Source organism: Daktulosphaira vitifoliae, unplaced genomic scaffold, assembly GCF_025091365.1.
Source record: "Daktulosphaira vitifoliae isolate Bord-2020 unplaced genomic scaffold, ASM2509136v1 Scaffold_1, whole genome shotgun sequence".
In the NCBI taxonomy this organism is placed as follows: domain Eukaryota; kingdom Metazoa; phylum Arthropoda; class Insecta; order Hemiptera; family Phylloxeridae; genus Daktulosphaira; species Daktulosphaira vitifoliae.
The window spans coordinates 81,354,759-81,374,856 of NW_026099572.1; the positions used below are offsets into that span (position 1 = coordinate 81,354,759).

The following is a 20,098-nucleotide window of genomic DNA, read 5'->3' on the forward strand; positions in this document are numbered from 1 at the left end:
TGAAAAAATTGTATTGATCCATACATTTTTTAAAAAGTTATAGCACTTTAAAGTAAAAAATGTAAATTATAAAATCGAGAATTTTCACACAAAAATAGCATTTGATAACCATTTTCACCATGAATACAAGTCCAGAGGTCAAATTTTTTTTTTCAAATTAAAGTATATTACATTAGCTTCAATTAAAGATATATATAAAAGTGTCAGACCTTCCGGAACATTTTCAAAAGTTAAGTTGAAAAAGTTAATTTTTTTTTAAAAAGTTGTCATTTTAAATACCCCCTGTAGGCAGATAAAGGGTTAAATTTACAAAAAAAATATATCAAATGATAGGTAAAGACATCAAGCATCTATAAAAAAAAAATTATATTGATTCAGTTATTTTTAAAAAAGTTACGGCAGTTTTTAGTAACAAAAATTGAAAAAATTTCGAAATTTAGCCATTTTTAAATTTGTAATTTTTTTGGAGGTTTCCCCCATTTACGGGGAACGAGGGCATTTTTTTTTCAATTTTTGAGGGTAATGTCTTCGACTAGATACAATTTGTGATCTTTTGACGTATCATTGAAAGAAATTGGTTCGGTGAGAGATGAAAAAAAGTGGTAACAGACACAAAAAAAAAAAAACACATCATAGTAAAACCAATACCTTCTCAGCTTCGCATCGAAGCTAAAAATTTTAAATATTGTTTTTATTTTGCATATAAATGAGTAGTTCACAAGAATACAGAAATTATCATTTAATGCCCATAAAACATACCTGGATTTTCAAATATTATATAATGATTTACATAATCATTAAACACTTCTTCATCAGGAAAAAGTTTTTTAATGTCATCATTTGTTTTTATGCTCTAGTTTTATCATACATAAAACAATTGAATTTATTAGAAATAATTGTGTTAAATGATACATTTTAACTTACTAAGCAAATATTTTTATGTAGTTTTTTTTGAAATTTTGAATCTCCACATATTAGGTCAGACAAAACTTTATAGAAATCTTGAATATCGTAATTTTGACAAAGAGCTGACTTAAAATCCTTATGTTCTATGAACGTAAATCCTAAACTTTCACATTTATTTTTTTTCCAATCTTCATCAACAGGATTGAATTTAAATTGAAAATTTAGATTTGTTTTATTAAATATCAAATACTTCTTGATACTTGATATGTATTTTATTTTCTGTAAATGTAAAAAATTTCTCAACATAAATATTTTAAAATAACGACTAAAGAACAAATAATCACAAATAGTTTCAGGATAAAAATATATGTTTGGCAGTTAAAACTTATTTTATCTGTTAATTTTTATGACTTTTAGGGGTTTCGACTTCATTTTTTTTAGGTACAATTATATAATTTAGAAAATAATTGGTCGATATTTTTTATGTATTTTATTTTGGTGTTAACGGAATTGGTAGAGTTATTTTAAAAATTTAAATAATCCCAACCCAACTACGCTATAAAATTGTTAATAACTTCTGAAAAACTGATCAAAATTATGTAATCGATTAATTATTTTTCTAATTAGATTATTTTTATTTTAAAAATATATTCAATATATATGCGAGATAAAAAAATGGTGACACCCCTACGTTATAATTGATGAATAAGAAAATATATTAAAATGTAGAAATTGAGATAAATTAAACGGCTAGTGTTAAAATAATTACCTTTTAGTGCAATGTATAAACGAAAAATATTGACAATATTTAAGTAACACGAATATTATTATATTAAATGTGTTTTTAAGATAAATAGAACTTTTAATTAATCTTTTCAGAATTTAAACAAACTTTTACGTATAAATTCATTAAGAAAAACCAGGAAACTTCTTTAATGCTTAACCTAATTAACCCAATATTGTTCAAACCCGAGATCGCCCTCTATTTTATTACATTTGCAATCATTTTATCGTAGACAGTTATGTTTATTTATATATCAATATTAATATAATTTCTCATATTTTTTTAATAATTTGAAAATTATCTAAAATCTAAAAATCAATGTTCTTATTAAGAACTTTTTAAGTAACTTTTAATAATAATATTCCATTAATTTAAAAAGAAACCATACTTTATTTTTGATAAATTATTATTAAGTATTATAAGTATTAATTTCAACTTACCTCATTTGACGATATTATATTAATCAAATTACACACGCATAAAATCATAATACTTTTTGAAAACATTTTAATCTTTTCGGATTTTTTTAAAGTGAAATTGTAAATTTTTATGGTATTCTATAATTTTACTCTTCTTTTTTATAATTTTTAAGCGTGTTTTACTGTTTTAACATAATTCATTTTTAGATAAATAGAAAATAAATCATATTTAAATAAATATATAGTGTAATAAACCATACATACAAATTAAAATTATAAAGTAATAAAAAAATAATATAATAGACAATATATGATTAGACTTGGTGATATGGGTAGATTAATGGAGAGCTAAATATTTTCTTAAATTCATATAATTTTTTTATTAATTTAATAATGGTTTATTTCACAATAGATTTTTGGAGGTTATAAAGCATAGGTTAAATTGTACCATCTTATGTCCTATGTAATGCAATAATATCTCAAGTAATCCAATGTTGATTTTAGTATTAAATGAACTACGTATACGATTTACACTACATGTCATATAGCCAATATAATTACTTACGAAAATGATTCAAATTTTAAATTATATGATTTATTTACACAAAATCTATGATTGATTTTACTTGTAAAAGATTGTAAAACACTATATTTTATTAAAAATATAGTTTATAATTTGGCCTTAATCATTTTTTTACATTTGTTGAACAAGTATTTCCTTTTGAAAGAGTATATTTTATAGAGAGATCGACACCAATATTTTATAAATTTTCCTCTGACCTAGCCAAAAGAAGATTCAAAAATATTTATATTTATGTAGAAATTTTATCAAGGCGGTATTGTATCTGCTGGGCAGGTGGGTGGACTAGACTCACGGTGAGATGACTTATCGTCTCATCCAAGTAATGTCCGGCCACGGCTGATTTAATAAGTACTTACACCGTATTCGCAAAGCAGCGCACCGACGGACGGCCACTGTTCAGATCACCCGGTAGAGGCTAATCACGCTCTGTACAACTTTTTCTAATGCGAGGCTTGAGCCCAAGAGCGGAACACTTTGGAGTCCCGACTAGAGTCCACGTTCCGAGTCAGGTCCATGGTAGACCTTATGTTGAGGAGTCAGGATGCGTGGAGGCTCGTCCAGGCGTTCACCGAATCTGTCTTGAAAAAGAAGGAAAGAGTGGAACGCTTGAGATAGAGGCAGCCGCGCTGCCCAGCACAGGAGGACCTGGAGGGGCGCTTCAAGAATTTATTTTAATTGTTTTCTTAGTTGTGAGTTATTTTGCCAAATCTCATTCTGGGATCCGGCTATACGGGAAGGGGCCATACCACGTTATGAATTAGCTCTTAATTAATTTCGGGCTGATTCACAACGTGGAGGTCTGAGTTTTAGGGACGGCGTTTGCAAACCTGAAGTAATGCCTCACAGCATTTTTAGAGCGGTCCACATTAATGCCAAATTTTAAAGCAAAAATTGATAGCGTGGATATTATTATTAACGTCATTATTATATGATATATTTCTAGTAGGTCTCAGGTAAACTTGAAATTTAAAAAAATAAATATTTTATTCAGTTTGGGTGATAATTTTGTTTATTATAAATAGGAAATAAATTACTCAGTAATGTTAAAAACTTATATTTAAAAAAAAAAAAAAATGTAAGCTAAAATATATGATATCTTGAAAATATCAGTAAGTACTTAAATTTAATTATTTTTCAATTAAATTTTTTTCATTTACGTTTTCAACAATTGAAATTTCGATATGTTATCGTAAATGTTAAATTATATATCGCATTTATCTAAAAATTGCCTATTTATAAAACAAAACAAGTGTTTAATAATATGGTATAATAATGGTAATTTATAGGCTTATTTTTACTTGCTTAAGACAGAATTATTTGAAATCTCAAATACATAATTTTTTCAAATTGATTGCCTTAGAAAAAAAAATTCTAATTGTTATATTTTCAATAGTTATTAATACTATTGTTTCTTGAGAACTACAAAATATAAAAATATTAAAACATTATGAAATAATGTTTCATTAAAAACTGTTTAAATACTAAACTCAAAACGCAGTTATATAGAACTTAAAATTTTTATTCGAGTTGTTCTTATTTGTACAATAGAATTGTAGTAAAAACAAATATTCATTAATATAAATTATTTAGAAATTAATTCTATTTTATAGATTATTTTATTCGTATGTTAATATATTGAAGAAATTAAAAAAAAATTATAACGCTATATATATATATTTTATACGACTTGGACAAAATTAAAATAATCTTCAAATAATATCGCGGCACTTTTGTAAGCTTCGGCGACTCGGTTCCCGGCAAGATTCTCGGGCGTCGAAAAGTTAGCAGCGTTAATGGCGACGGTACGCGGATGCGGGTCGGTTCAGTCATGCGACACGTGAGGAGTCGGTGGCGTATATCATCGACGTTGCCACTTTAACAACGGGAAGAAGACTTAACGTAAAATTTGGGGCGGGTCATCATCGGCCGTGCGGCACTTGCTGGACTTTACACCGTGGCGTATGGTCACTTATACTAATAGTAGGGCGACGGCTGATAAAGCCAATTTTTAAAATCAATAAATGTTAACATTCTTTCAATTTCTCTAGTTTTATATAGTATTATACGATGTTATACAACGGAACAATAAAATACCATATTTTTACAACTCTATAAATACCTAATATATCAATAAAAAATTTTTGTCTTAATCCATTCTTTTTTGAAAAGTTTTTGGCAGTATTAATATAAAAAAAAGTTGAATTAATAACGAAAATTACAGATTTTTAAATTAATAATTTTTTTTTAGGATTTCCTTCATCTACGGAGAACGAAGGAAATTTCTTTAATTTTTGAGGTTAATGTCTTCGATTAGATACGATTTGTGAGCTTTTGAAATATTGTTCATCAAAAGACAGCCCAGTAAGAGTTGAAAATAAGTGGTAAAAGGGCCAAAAAAAAAATACATCATAGCAAAATTATACCTTTTCTGCTTCGGACTGAAGCTAAAAAATGAATTGTATAGAGATATTGTAATTTTATTACGAGAACATTTGAGAAACAAAATGGTCAGACCAATCGACCGTAACAAACACATATTGAACTGAATGACGGATAACGTCGACATCAATTCACGCAAATTTGACAGATACCTGTGAACGACTAAATTTTGAACAGATACTGTAGTAATCAGCTAGGCGACTTCTTTTCACGATGATAATTTATAACAGAGATTGATGTTGATTGTTCAACAAGTGAAAATATAAAGTACAATATGCATATATGATTTACCATACTCATAGTAGAGTGTTTATTATGATATTAAAACGAAAATAGCTAAATGTTAAAGGAAAGTGTCTAATATTTAGAAATATGTGTCCTGTGATAAATTTTACTGAGTGACAGGTTTGTCATAAATCACCCGACTAATTACAAAATATCTTATTATACAGGGTGTTCAGTAAGTCAGGAAACGGGTTTCTATTGTTCTCATTGTTACAAACAATGAGAACAATAGAAACCCGATTCCTGACTTACTGAACACCCTGTATAATAGAACAAGGAAAAAAACGCTTTACTGGGAAAATTATTTAGCGTGCTCGGATTTCCAAAATTCTTTTTTTCAGCGAAAGTACTCGGTCACCAGACTCCGGAAAAATTATTGGCCAAGGTCGGAAAATTTTTGCCGTTCGCCCGCGAGCGTTTGAAAATTTCGACCGTTTTCGAGAAAATCGCTCGCTAACGCCAGCTTTTTACGACTTAAGGTTTGAAATTTTCACCAGACCAGCCCAATGACATTCCTGAGATATGATAAAAAAATCAATTCAATCCGTTCATTTTTCATTGTTGTACGAGCTTTTTTTTTTTTTAAGTCTACGCGCATGGTTTTAATATGCGCAGTGATTAATTTCTGCTCATACGTTTATTAATTGTAACCAACCAGCAAAAGTAATTGATTTTTATCGTCTAATAACAAGACAATGATAGATATAAATACCACAAAAAATTAAAAATCCATTAATTTATTTTAAGAATCAAATCACTAGTCTTTCTTAAGATATTTCTTTATACTAAACAAAAAATATGAATATATGTATTATATTATTATAACATTATATCCAATTTCATATCTAAGCTTTGAAAACTTCTAAAAAATCGATTTCAAAATTCTTGAAAACCGTTTAATTTCTTTATTGTTTTTGAGAGGTGACGGATTGTGGAGTCACCACACTCGTGGTTCCCTTGCAAAAGGAAATCGCGTCACCAACCACTTAGGCGAGGTTCTTGATCATAAAAAGAACAACACCCGGACTATAAGTGGATTTGAGAAAATAAACCAATAATATTAAATAAAGTAATATACACTTTGATGAAACAAAGTGGATTAAAAAAAATTATATATACATATACTAAAATATAAAGTGTTATTGTAAACTATAATACGCTGATACCTTAAAATATAACAAAATATGTTTGTTTGATGTCACTAGTGGTGGACATACTTTAAAATGTCGAAGACCGTTACCTTAAAACTAGAGAGAATTATTTAAAGATAAAAAAAAAAGATACATATGAATATTGAAGATATTCACGCAATAAAAAGATGTTTGTTGATTAAGAAAATTAAGGGGACTTTATTAATTATTACAATTAAGTTAATAGTGGAAAAAACTCGAAAGCAAAAACCACTCTGAAAATGAAGGGGCAAAAGAGAAAAAAAAACAATTATTAAGACAAAAAAAATTTAACCTACAACTTTTAAATATTACACGTGAAGTGTCTTCCGCATCGGAACAAGTCCGTGTACTCCCGACGCGGCAGATTATTTTTGTAATCCGACCGTACTTGGGCACTGCGGAAATAATATATATATATATATATATATGTATTTAATATTCATGACACACCACTGACCAATAACCTTGTATTTATTAATTATAGCTAAAATCCACATACAGTTCATAAAAAAAAAAAAATTTAAAACAGAAAAAGGCTCAAATCAATATATTAAATAGAATAAAATACGATACCCAGTCCCGGATGGTACTCATCCTAAGATGGGGATCTCGTCCCCGGAAAATGGCCGACGCCTTGTTGAATTAATACATTATTAAAAAAAAACGACACACACGAAAAAAACAAAATAATGTTGGCTGTACGCACACAGCCAAAATACCACGACGGTGGTTCAAAGGGAAGAGAGCACAATTTTTTGTTACACACCGGGCGAGACAAAACGACGACGACGATTACGTTTGGGAGAGGGTATCGGCTTAACAACTTACAAAATATAAAACAGATAAAAGTATGAACAATATTAAAATTTTACAGGTATTGACAGTGGTGGCCAGTGTATGTGTCATATAAGGAACGATTAATAAACTGATAAAGAATATTGTATATATAGCGTTCACCTTGACAGCAACAGTACAGTTTTCTGATTACACGGCCGGATATAACGTACGCTCGGACATAAGCAAAGCAAAACAGTAAATCTATCTATACCATAAAATTCATATTTTGTCACGTTACATTTTAAAGGAGTAGGTTGAATATTTAGGATTATTTTCTTTTTTGAAAATTATAAATCTATAAATGACTTTAAAAATTGGAAATTTTAGCTGTTGCAATAGCCCCTAGAAATAAAAACACTATTTTTTTTCTTCCCTTGTGCTTGTGTTTGATAATTAAAAGGAATATTTCTGCGTAACCTTCACGTGCTGTAATTACTTTCTAATAATTACAATTATTTTATATAATCATAAGTGAAGTAACATTAATTACATCGTTTTATTATCAATAACTATCTGGCTTTGCGTTTATATCATTATTATACAAACCTTATCTACATGCCTAAATGATAACCAAAAGCTCAGGTAAGAACATTCAAATCCTCGAACACACACCCCGAGTAAAACACCAATGATAGTTCTTTATATTCAATACTCCTTTCACTATTCAGTACCTCATTACTACACCTTCCCCCTTCCCCTATATTTTGGTTTACGACATAATTAAAATATTAAAATTGGGTAGGGTGATATATATCTAAGTTTTTTTGATTCCTGTAAAAGTATTATAAAATTGAAATTTGCAATAGTACTTCTGCAATATCTATTACCAATATTTTTTTCCATTTTCTCTTTCAATTAAAATGACAAAATAAAGATTTTCCTAAAAATTACAGTTTTCATCATTTTTTCTTAGCTAAAGAGTAAAACGACAAAAGCAATCAAAAAAACACATTATAGTAAAATTAATACCTTCTCAGCTTCGCATCGAAGCTAAAAAACAATTTGATGAACACAATGATGAATATGTAATAGGTATGTTGTAATATTCACGCATATTACTTTTAAATAATTTTTAATATACTTGGATGTAAATTATAAAAAAGTATAATGTCACAAAAATTGTATTATGTACCAAACTGATATCATAAAAATACATTGTAATTTAAATATATATTTTTTCATGTAATAGTTATCTAAGTCATGATTGCAGTGTAATAAATTATGAAATGATAGTAATAAAACAATCTAAAAAGTCAGTACGGCATTCGAGATAAGCAAAAATTAGAGTTGGGGACTATCAACTATATAAAGTAAAAAGGCTAAGAGCATCATCTCAGCAGTGCTGTGTTCACTGGGTAGAGCAGAATAGCATAGAATAGAATGGAACATACTACTATGTAGTTAGTTAGCCACTTAACTATATAGCACAATACGGTGGAAAATGAGCAAGATACAATCTTAACTGACGCTTTCTGACTCATACGAACCTTAATTTGGTGTTCAAAATATTTCTATTTAACTGCAATCTATTTTAGGAATTTAAATAAGAACAACAAAAGGTGAATCAATTGTATTAATCCTTATAAATACATTTCAATGGCTATAGGATTTCAATTGTTTTAAATAAGAATATTTTATGAGTAGTCAGAAATCATTAATATAACAGTAATTAACTCTATTATATAGAAACAATACACGGTACACTAGGTGGTCCTTAATGTATAGATGCGGAATTTTTTTTTTCAAAATTTGATCAGGCTACCCCCGGAATTTGTTCAAAACTATAAAAAAATTATTTTTGTCAAATTTCATTAATTTTGGTCAACCCTAAGCCGTGTCTCAAGAGGGTTAAAATTCAATCATGAGGGTATTTTTTCAATAATTGTAGTTTATCTCAAAATTTATGACTTTTACATAAAAGTTTATAAGAAAAAAATTGTAGATATGAATATTTTACATAAAAAAGTTATTACTGAAAAAGTCATAAGTCAAATATTTACCTCGCAAAAGTTAAAAGTTCAACCAAATATATGTTTAAGAGTAAAATTCTGAAATTTTCACAGTTTTAATATATACGATGAAGCGTTTGCGTTATAATAAAAAATGCTTGAGTAAAAGTTGTTTTAAATTAAATATTTCATATTTTTTGTAAAAAAAAAAACAGTTATGAATTTTTTAATTTATAAGTAAAAGTTAAACTTAGACTTAAATAATAAGTTTCGTTCTAAAATAATTGTAAAAAGACAACGAATCTTTTTAATCTTTTAAATAATTATAAATAATGCAATATAAAACTTACACATTATAAATTATTACAATATTTTACAATATTCAAATTCATGTATAAATTATAGAAATATAAATAAAAAATGAATAAATAATAAAAATAATTTATCCCATTAATGTAGCTTTTTTACTGTTAGGGATATCGTGTTACAACTTATAATATGTACTGTTTTTGTCCCTCGTTTTTAGATCCTATCTTATTAAAATCCTCCATTAATTTTACCGCATGCTCGCAGTATCATTCACTACTTTTAAATTATTGATAATTTCTTGACCTTTGCAATAAATTGAATTTTCTTCCCATATAGATGGGTCTGTTTCCATAAAACTATAATCAATATTAAATCGATCAAAAAAATTTAAAGTTTTACTTGTCACAAAATCTTCTATATTTTTATTTTTTATAAAGTTTGATACTTTATTGAGGTCCAAATATATGCGTTTATTTTTTATGACATAATATTCTTCCCCATCGAAATTTTCAGTATCAATTCTTTTAATGTTAAACGCCATTTTAGTTTTTGTCATGTGTAGAATGTTCATCGAAAAATGCTAAAGCAATGTTGTCTAAAGTTAAATACCTATAAATGGTTAACAAATTTTTTCAAATTATTTTTAGGTAATTCTTCATCTATGGTTTTATATTGGAAAAGATTTTTTAAAAATTCTAAATCTTGTCGAGGCGAAAAAGCAGCTATTGGTGCATTAAACCAAACTTTGATGTATAAATTAACCAAGAAAATGCATATACTCGAGATTGAATTATATTCTTTTTGTGTCAACTTGAATTGTTCACGAAAAATATATATTTTACGATTATAAAGCGCTTTTGACATCCATCGAGCATGGTGAATCGCTCCTAGAGCTATAAATAATACACCTCTAGGCGGAACTCCATTTAAAAAAAATACTGTTAGCTCAAGAAATTCTCTATAATCTTCTCTAAAGTGGGATAGTTTTAATTGATTTAAACAAAACTCTAAAATATGATCAATAGAACTTTGCAATTTTTCAAAAATAAATCGATCGTTGATACCGGACTTGTAATTTTCAGTATTAATTTTTGGCCAAGACTTTGGAAAACGAAGAAATAAGGGGACATTCGGTTCTGAAATTATACCAAATTTTGTGTCAAATGTACATTTTAAAATAATCTCGTAAATATGATGATGACACGGAAAAATTTGTTACCATATTTCATTAAGTATTGATTATTACTTTATAATAAAGATTTTTAAATTAAATAATATATCTATATCTATATCTATATATATATATATATATTTAATTTTTTATTACTTTTTAGATTTCTTTTCTACATTAATTATGATGTAGTATAATATAATAAACAAAATATTATTTGTATAATATAAAAATAAAAACATATTTGTTCTTATTAAATATATTTTAGCAAAATGTTATCTTATCGCTATTCATTTAAATAATTACAAACTTCAAATAAGTACAAAAATATATTAAAAAATTAAATTGAATTACAAAATTGAAAATGAACAATTAAAAATATTTATAGCACAAAAAATCTTTAAATAAAAAAAATATATGCATCGTGTAATCATTGAACATCCAATGACAAAAATGTTCATTAGATCTTAAATAAAAAAAAAATTCAAAAAAACAATTTTTATGATTAAAACAACATAAAAAATATAATAGAAAAAATAATGTACAAAATGAATGATAGAAACGAAACTATTCATTAAATTGAAAATTCTTGAACGAAAGTTCACAGAAATTATTACTAACTTGAAAGTTGTTTATAATACAGCACTGTTGATTTTTCAACAATTATAAGTCATCCGCGGAGTATAAATTTGTTTAAATTAAATCTATAGTCTCTGCGGCAAAAAATGTAAGAGTTATAAGGTAAATTGCTTGGTCATGATTTATCAAAATTAAATGTTTAGATGAGATCATCAATTGAATCTAGATCTTTTTAATCGTTTTTTCTTAGAAACTTTCTTTGTAGAGCTATTCGTTTTTAACTTTTTATTTTTTGTAGGATTATCAGTTGGTGTATCAAAATTATTTATGCTATCAACATTGTTAGATAGTTCTATATTATTTACTAATTTTTCTAGTTCGATTGTATTAATTGTTTTATTAAACACATAGGAGTCTATAATTTCTTGCGGAATTCTTTTGAGCAACACAAAAGGATCTATAAATACCAAAATTATAAATTAATTTTTTGATAACAATTTTATACAAAATAAATCATTTTTATATTAAAAAGTAATTATATTATTATAAAATGACGAAATCTTTTTTATAAACACCATTGGAACTTTAAAAAAGAATATATAAAAATAAATACTACTATGATAATTTCATAAGAATTCGTGTGTTATTTTCAAAACAAAAATGAAAAATATGTTTAAAGTAACGCGGTTTTGCTATTCGCTTAATAGACTTAGGGTAGAAGGATTTCCGAGGAACTCCTTCAGGGTTTCTTGTCATAAACACAACTAGGAAACAAGAAGGTGCTAAGCCCCTCAATTGACAAAATTACCCCCAACATTTTTTTANATTTCCGAGGAACTCCTTCAGGGTTTCTTGTCATAAACACAACTAGGAAATAAGAAGGTGCTAAGCCCCTCAATTGACAAAATTACCCCCAACATTTTTTTAATTTACGTATGTTTTGATATGACTTATAACTTATAATACAACAATAATTTTGTTGATATTTTATTTTCTTCAAAATTTTAAAATAGCCATTATTTAGCCTTATCTTACAAAAAAATTTTGTGGATCGATGATAATTTTAGGACAAGTACATATTAAGTTATTATTTCAACGAAATTATTATTTGATCAAAAATAATAAAATATGTCTAACCTAGTTGGACATTCTATATAATTGTTTGGGGTAAGATGAAAATCTAATTAGCACCCTCCAAAATGTTAGTTAAATGTTAGATTATTTTATGGTTTAAGTGTTATATGTATAATTAAGTGACTTAATTAGACTAAATTTAATTATTAAAAACTAAAGCTCTATGAAATATACTTCATTAATTTATTACTTGAAACATTAAAACAAAATACAACTCTAAAATACAATAATGCTAAATTTAAAAATATATTATTTATATATTTTTAATAATAGTATGAAATGAATGAAATTTTAAATACATATTGAGACCGTATAGTGTTTTAAATTTCAATATTAGCAAGACACAAAATATCAAGAATGTGATGCAGCTGACATACTTTACTCACTCATTCTATGCACATGTGTATATTATTATAAATAAATATAGTTTAAAAAAACTAAAAAAACACGCTTTTAAAGCACATTGAACTAAAAAGTTAAAAATAATTTTTAGTTCGATGTGATTTAAAAGCGTGTTTTTTTAGTTTTTTTAAACTATATTTATTTTTTACTTTTTAGTTTCATGTTATGATAGTAGTTACTATCAATATCATCGTTTTAATGGGTAACGGGAAATCAAGGTTCGATTCCGGGAAGGGAGTCTGAGAAACAGCTACCACATATAAGGAAAGCAGCAGGCGCGCAACTTGGAAGTAGTGACGAAAAATGACGATACGAGAATCATCCCCCGTAATCGGAATGAATACACTCTATATCTCTTAAAAGAGAACAAAACGTGTTAATATATATTTTAAATAGTAATTAGAATATATATATATACATGTAAAGCGACTTAATTACGTAAACGTATCATGCACGAGGTATTGCTGTGTTTTGTGGGCTGGCGGGGCGCGGGGAATCGCTGTACGCGGGACATATGCGGCGGCTGTAGGAATATATACAGGATGTTCAGTAAGTCAGGAAACGGGTATTACAAACAATGAGAACAATAGAAACCCGTTTCCTGACATACTGAACACGCTGTATAAATATATTCACATTCATACATATGTATAGTAAGGCGACATAAGTACGTAAACGTATCATGTACTAGGTATAGCTTTGTTTTGTGGTCGAAGGGAACGTTATACCTAAGGTATAAACGGCTGCAGCGGCGGTAGGAATATATAAATATATATACTGTATATATGTACACGCGGGCGGTATTGGTCAGTCAAAATAAAAATTTGTTTTTATATATATAATTGATGACTGGCACGCGTGTACGGGTACAAAAACCAAAAATATAAAAAAAAAATTAAAAACTAATATAAGCGTATTAAAATCAAGTCAGAATATGGTCTTCTTACCTTGATCCAATGTAAGACCGGTTAAGATCCTTACTGGGGAAATAGTTGACACTACTTACGTCATAAAAATGTGGTCGTCACTGGTTTTGAGGATAGAGACCCGTGGGCTGTTTATTAATGAGCAACAACAGGTTATTTCAATGAAAAATAAAACAAACCGAATAGATGAACATAATAATAAAATAATCTTCGCATAATATCGCGGCACTTTCGCTGGCATCGACGACGCGTTGTCCGGCGAGTTCCTCGGGCGTCAACAGGTTAGCAGCGTTGATAGCGACGGTGCGCGAGTGCGGATCGAATCGTAGACATTGTCACTTTGACAAAAGGAAGAAGACTACGGTATCATTTGCGGCGGGATGTCGTCGGGCGTGCGGCGCTTGCTGGACTTTGCACCGCGGCGTATAACGCGAGGTGTTGGTCAGTCAAATACTCATAATAGGGCGACGGCTGATAAAGGTGGCACGAGTCGTNTCTCCCCTGAACTTTTGGTTCAAAGTTGGAAAAAAATTTCACATTAGTGTGACCTATCAATTTGTATCGTAATTTTACAAGGAGTCCTGTGATGGAGTTTATTTTTAGTATAAACGATTAAATAACAAGAAAAACCGAAAAAACTTACAAATATGTAATATTTATGCATTTTTATTGCACAAAAAAAGAAGCTATATTTTAAAGGTTATCTAATATTATGTGCAACTTAATAAGTGACTATTCAATAGTGAACAGTATTTTTCGAACATTTAAATAAACATTAACAAGCTCAGTGATGTACCATATTCTCATTATTGATTAATTTCGGAAAAGAGTAGTGTGCCGATTACATTAAAATAATTATTTCTAATTATCCTATTGTAATAAAGTTAAAAATATTTCAATAGTATAATTGTTTTATTTTCGGGACCTAAAAAGAAAATATTTTAAAATTTTATAACAGTTTCAATGATAAAAATTATAATCGGTTTGAATAAATAATAAAAGACGAAATAGACTCATGAAATTAAAAAAATATCACATTATTTGTGGGTTTTTCGGTATTTCTTATTATTTAATCGATTAAACTAAAAATAAACTACATCACAGGACTCCCATTGAAATTTCAATACAAATTGATGGGTCACACTAATGTGAAATTTTTTTCCAACTTTGAACCCAAAGTTCAGGGGAGGGCGCAAAAGTTNATTTTTTCCAACTTTTAACCCAAAGTTCAGGGGAGGGCGCAAAAGTTACAAAAAATCGAGTGACCACTCAATTTGTATGACAATTTTGCGGGGAATATTGTGGTATGATTTATTTTTAATTTTAGAGAAATTCGGGGGGGTTATTCCAAAATTGCTCCAATTTTGGAAAATAAAAAAAAAAAAAACGAGGTCCTATTTTACACGTTACCAGCATACTCGCCCATACATTACTATGGTTCGAAAGATTTACACCCTGTATATATATACATAATTGATGACACGCGCGCGTCTACGGGTTAGAAAATATTGTTGTCTACGAGTGGTGAGCGGGGTGGGGCGAATGCGTTACGACAGTCTAGTCTCAAGGTCATACACGACGGGATACGCGACATAATAACATGTGCCGCGTGGAGTTACAAACTTACAAACAAACAAACATACATGTGAAACTAATATAAGCGTGTTAAAAAAATGACACTTACTCATATGATTGACTTTGTCGGATGGTATTTCCACATTAATTGGATTTGATTTGTTTTCAGTAGATATCTCGACGTTTGACACGTCAGGAGTTTTATTCTTACGATTTGAATTAAGAGTATAAGAGTTATTTACTTTGTCTTCATATTTATTTGTTAGTCTAAGTTTTTTACGTGAATCGTTAACGTCGTCGGGATGAGCTCTCTTCTTTGATTGAAAAGTCTTGGAAGTTTCAGGCTTTTGAATCCTTGAATCCTCGTCTTCATCAAACGTTAAATGATCTTTATAAAATTTTATAATTTTACGTTTACTTGGACGTTTGCCAACATAATGAGGATTTAAACGTATGTTTATTCTATTCTTTTTTCGATACATCTTGTGGGTTTCAGAATTGTTAATTCTTACATTTTCTTGTTCACCAGAATTATTTACCATTTCGTCTGCATTAGTTTTTTTATTAGACATATAATAGTCTACAATGTCTTGTGGAATTCTTTCGATCAATACAATCGGATCTATAAATTCAAAAATTATAAATGTTTTTTTGATAAATATTTCATGTAAAATATATAAATTGTAAATTAAAAACAAAATATATTAATATAAAATAAACTAATCTTACTCATATGTTTGACAGCTTCGGATGGTATTTCCACATTAATTGAATTTGATTTGTTTTTAGTAGATATCTTAGCGTTTGACTTATTGCGAGTTTGATTTTTACGTATCAAAATTAACGCATCAGAATTTTTTACTTGTTTTTTATTGACAGTTGTTTGTTTTTTAGTAATTTTCATAATACGACCAACATTAAGTGTCTTTTTTGATTGAAACGTCGTGAAAGTTTCAGGCTTTTGAATCGTTGTATCCTCGTCTTCATAAAATGTTAAAAGATCTTTATAAAATTTTATAATTTTACGTTTACTTGGACGTTTGCCAATATAATGAGGATTTGAACGTATGTTGACGATAATTGAATTTGATTTTCTATGTCCAGTTTTTAGATGGCTTATAGTCTTTTTGGTTTTGTTTTTCATTTTTAACTTTTCGTGCAGAGATATAAATTAAATATCTGAATACAAAAAATCAAATATTAAAGAGGTTTTGGGCAACTTTTGTGGGGTTTTCGGGCTTAAGAAAATTTCCGTGTCACACCTAAATCGCCCGTGACTGTTAAAAAATATTAACTTAAACAATATAAATTTGTAGTCATGGAAACAAAAAGAAAAATTTATATAAAAACAAATAAATTAGAATAGACAATCGCTTTTGCATTATGTAAAACGAAAAATACATTGGTCATTAAAACTTTTAGCCAGAAAAATTATAATTAAAGTTATATTTATTGTTGTAAAAGTTTGTAAAATTTCTATTTTCTTCATATAATTTTTTTTTTATTGTTGCATATTATATTTTTATAATTGTATTTAAGAAATTGACATACCAAAATGTGTAAATCGACATAAATAAGTTTCAAAAATTTGAAGGTAGACAAATTAGTTATAAACTCACGTGAANTAAGTTTCAAAAATTTGAAGGTAGACAAATTAGTTATAAACTCACGTGAAATTAACAGAATATAAAGGGATGACATATTTATTATATGAATATTTTTCTAATAAATAATGATTAATTATCAGTCTTATCAGTCATTCTAATTTGATCAGATATTGATTCTTGTTTAAACCATTTAATTTCTTGTAAAATAAAAATTATATTAGAATTAAAAATTTTTTTTTAAGATAATATGCAATTTATTAGTCATGGAGTATTTTTTATGTTGGTATGGACCGTTAGTATATTATAATAAAAAAAATGTATTTTCTATAATTCGAGTAAAAAGATTTTNAAAAAAAATGTATTTTCTATAATTCGAATAAAAATATTTTAACTTTGACAATTTAACTTTTCTTAACTATAAATGGTAACTTGATAACTTTATTTTTATCACTAAAATAATCCGGAATAACGTTATTTTTATATAACCATTTGTGTTATTCAAGGAATAATACAATTTGTCTGAGTTACATAAAGAAATTATTTTATAAATTTAATTTACATATATACAAATTAGTAAAATTAATTTCAATTACTACACTTTTAATTGTGTAAACATTATGATACGCTCACTTACGATTAACTTTGAACGAATGTTTCGATGACTTATGAGTTCAGGCGTTCCGTATAGGCAAGCTAACTTTTAAGTCCTCGGCAAGTGATGTAGACACGCACTGTATTTACCAATCGAGAAAAATTGTGAAACGGTACTAGGGACTCAGGAGGAAAGCAATTTGATTTCCGAGACTCCGTAATTTACAAAAAAAAAAAAATTTGAAAAAGTAGTACTAGGAATTCAATTTTGTGAAACTTTGAACTTTTGCGAGGTAAATATTTGACTTATGACTTTTTGAGTAATAACTTTTTTATGTAAAATATTCATAATTAATGAAATTTGACACAAATTATTTTTTTATAGTTTTGAACAAATTCCGGAGGTAGCCTGTTCAAATTTAAAAAAATGAAAATTAAGGACCACCCTACGGTACACACATATTAAAAGAATTAGGAGGGAAGCGTCCGTGCTGTTGCCGGCCTCACTCAAGGAAGAAGTTCCTGAAGCAAAGCTGTGTTAACTCACATGCAGCTCAGGATTACTTAACATACATAAAACCATATTGTTACAATTTAATATATTAACACAATAATTTTATACATAAATTTATATTAATAACCTTATTATTTTGAACTCTCGAACTACAACCGTGATAAAATACTATACGTAGTAATTCACTCGTGTTCTACCGCAATATAGCCTCTTTCTCATAATAATATTATCTTTTTTATTACATTTTAATTTACTACAGATACTAATTAGTGGATTTGGTATATTTAAGACAGAAAGTTAAAAAACATATCTTTTTATGAAAATAAATATAAAAATGTTATTGTTTAAATTTTACAACTAAAATGTGTTATTTATACTAGAAAATAACTCAGTGTACAACATACAACGTTTATGTTAGTAAGGATGTATCATTGATGTTGTGGTACCTAACTATAATGTGCATACTGAACGACTGAACACTAACTAATATTTATCTAACTGTTGGTGGAGCACTAAGCCGAATCTCCCCACTAGCAATTAGCACTAATTGCTACATCTAAAATATAGAAGACAGTGCTTGAAATCACTATCATAAGAAACGATTCGATTCAAATCTGTAGATAGTCTTTAATTCTAAGTAATTGATACATAATTTGTTGCGGTCATATCGCACTACCGGTGTTATTGCGGTGATCGTGGCAGATCTTATAGCCAAAATACACTAAGATGGCAGTGACACTGCAGACATAGAGAGAAGACCGACAACAACTGGACGTAGCACAACGATAGCATAAGTAATCACAACACAATTTCTCGACAGCATATTGACGTGTATCCAACATAATTATTGAATAGTGGTGCGTTCTTTATCCCGCGATGTACCAATTCTTGCAAGTAATAACCAAACTACAAACAATTAGTTCAACAGCTTGAGGCACACGGTCTGCTAGAATAATGGTATACCACATTTGACGCTAGTCGATCGCACGGAAGCGTTCATCCCATCTCTTTCATTTAAAGTGTAGGTGTAACAATACATTTTATTAATATTTTCTCTCTCTTTGTTTCTTTTAAGTTGTAGATGAGGTTCTTTGCGTCATATTAACTTAATTTTTATTTTATTTTATAAAGTCACCTTAATTTAACTTAACGGTAATACTCTTAAATATTATAATTTGTAGGAAATTTGCTTACAATAAATTTCCTAACTGTAATTCTTAAATCAAGTTTTAGTAACCTCGTGGTTAATATTCAATTTTTTAATATTCTTTGTTTATACTCATATTTGTAATCACTAAAAAACTTAAAATTATCTAGTCATTTAAGAAACGAACTGGTTCCTTAATTTAAAATCATATTAAACAAAACTCAAAAAATAGTATATTAGTTGTACATATGACTTCTTGTTCCTCACATCACAAAATTTCTTAATAGATTGTTCTTACTGGTATTTAGACTTATAAGTTTAAGAAATATTTTGCAATTTTATACTTTATTAGATAGTAACTATTTGATTTTTAGGAACCATTTATTTATAGAAATAAGTATATTAGAATTTTAGTTGTAAATAGAACAAATTTCTATTTATAACTAAAATTATTTAACACATTGACTGAGGTGAGGGTCGTTTCAGCCCCTCAGTAGAATATTTAAGTGAGCCATGAGTGGTCATTTCGTCTTTCACTGTTATGTTATCTTTGAAGACAAATAGCCTCTCAGTTACCGTCTAAATACTGTGTCATCTGATTCTCTGTAATCAGTTTATTAAAATGCTTCAATCAGCATTTAAATATTTAAATATAAGTGAAACACCAAAACTGGCATGGTAGTCTTAAGTAGTAGTTTAACGTGTTAAACTATTTCAAATTAAGCATGTTATGTATTGTGTTTTAATTTAATTTTAATTATAATTTTAT

General features: G+C 27.9%; 1 protein-coding gene across 2 annotated transcripts in view; it reads right to left on the minus strand.

Moving 5' to 3' along the window:
* Positions 1 to 7,357, minus strand: part of LOC126895031 (uncharacterized) — a 12,967-nt gene extending 5,610 nt beyond the window's left edge. The window contains exons 1-3 of one of the 2 annotated variants that reach the window (XM_050666485.1): positions 7,162 to 7,357; positions 925 to 1,185; positions 760 to 853 (exon numbers count right to left, since the gene is read on the minus strand). In XM_050666485.1, coding sequence (XP_050522442.1) covers positions 760 to 853; positions 925 to 1,185; positions 7,162 to 7,182 — 376 coding nt within the window. In that variant the 5' untranslated portion in view covers positions 7,183 to 7,357. Of the gene's footprint in view, positions 1 to 759; positions 854 to 924; positions 1,186 to 2,130; positions 2,211 to 7,161 lie in introns of those variants that run through there. The other variant, XM_050666484.1, reaches the window with a different exon arrangement.
* Between the last annotated feature and the right edge of the window lie 12,741 nt (positions 7,358 to 20,098).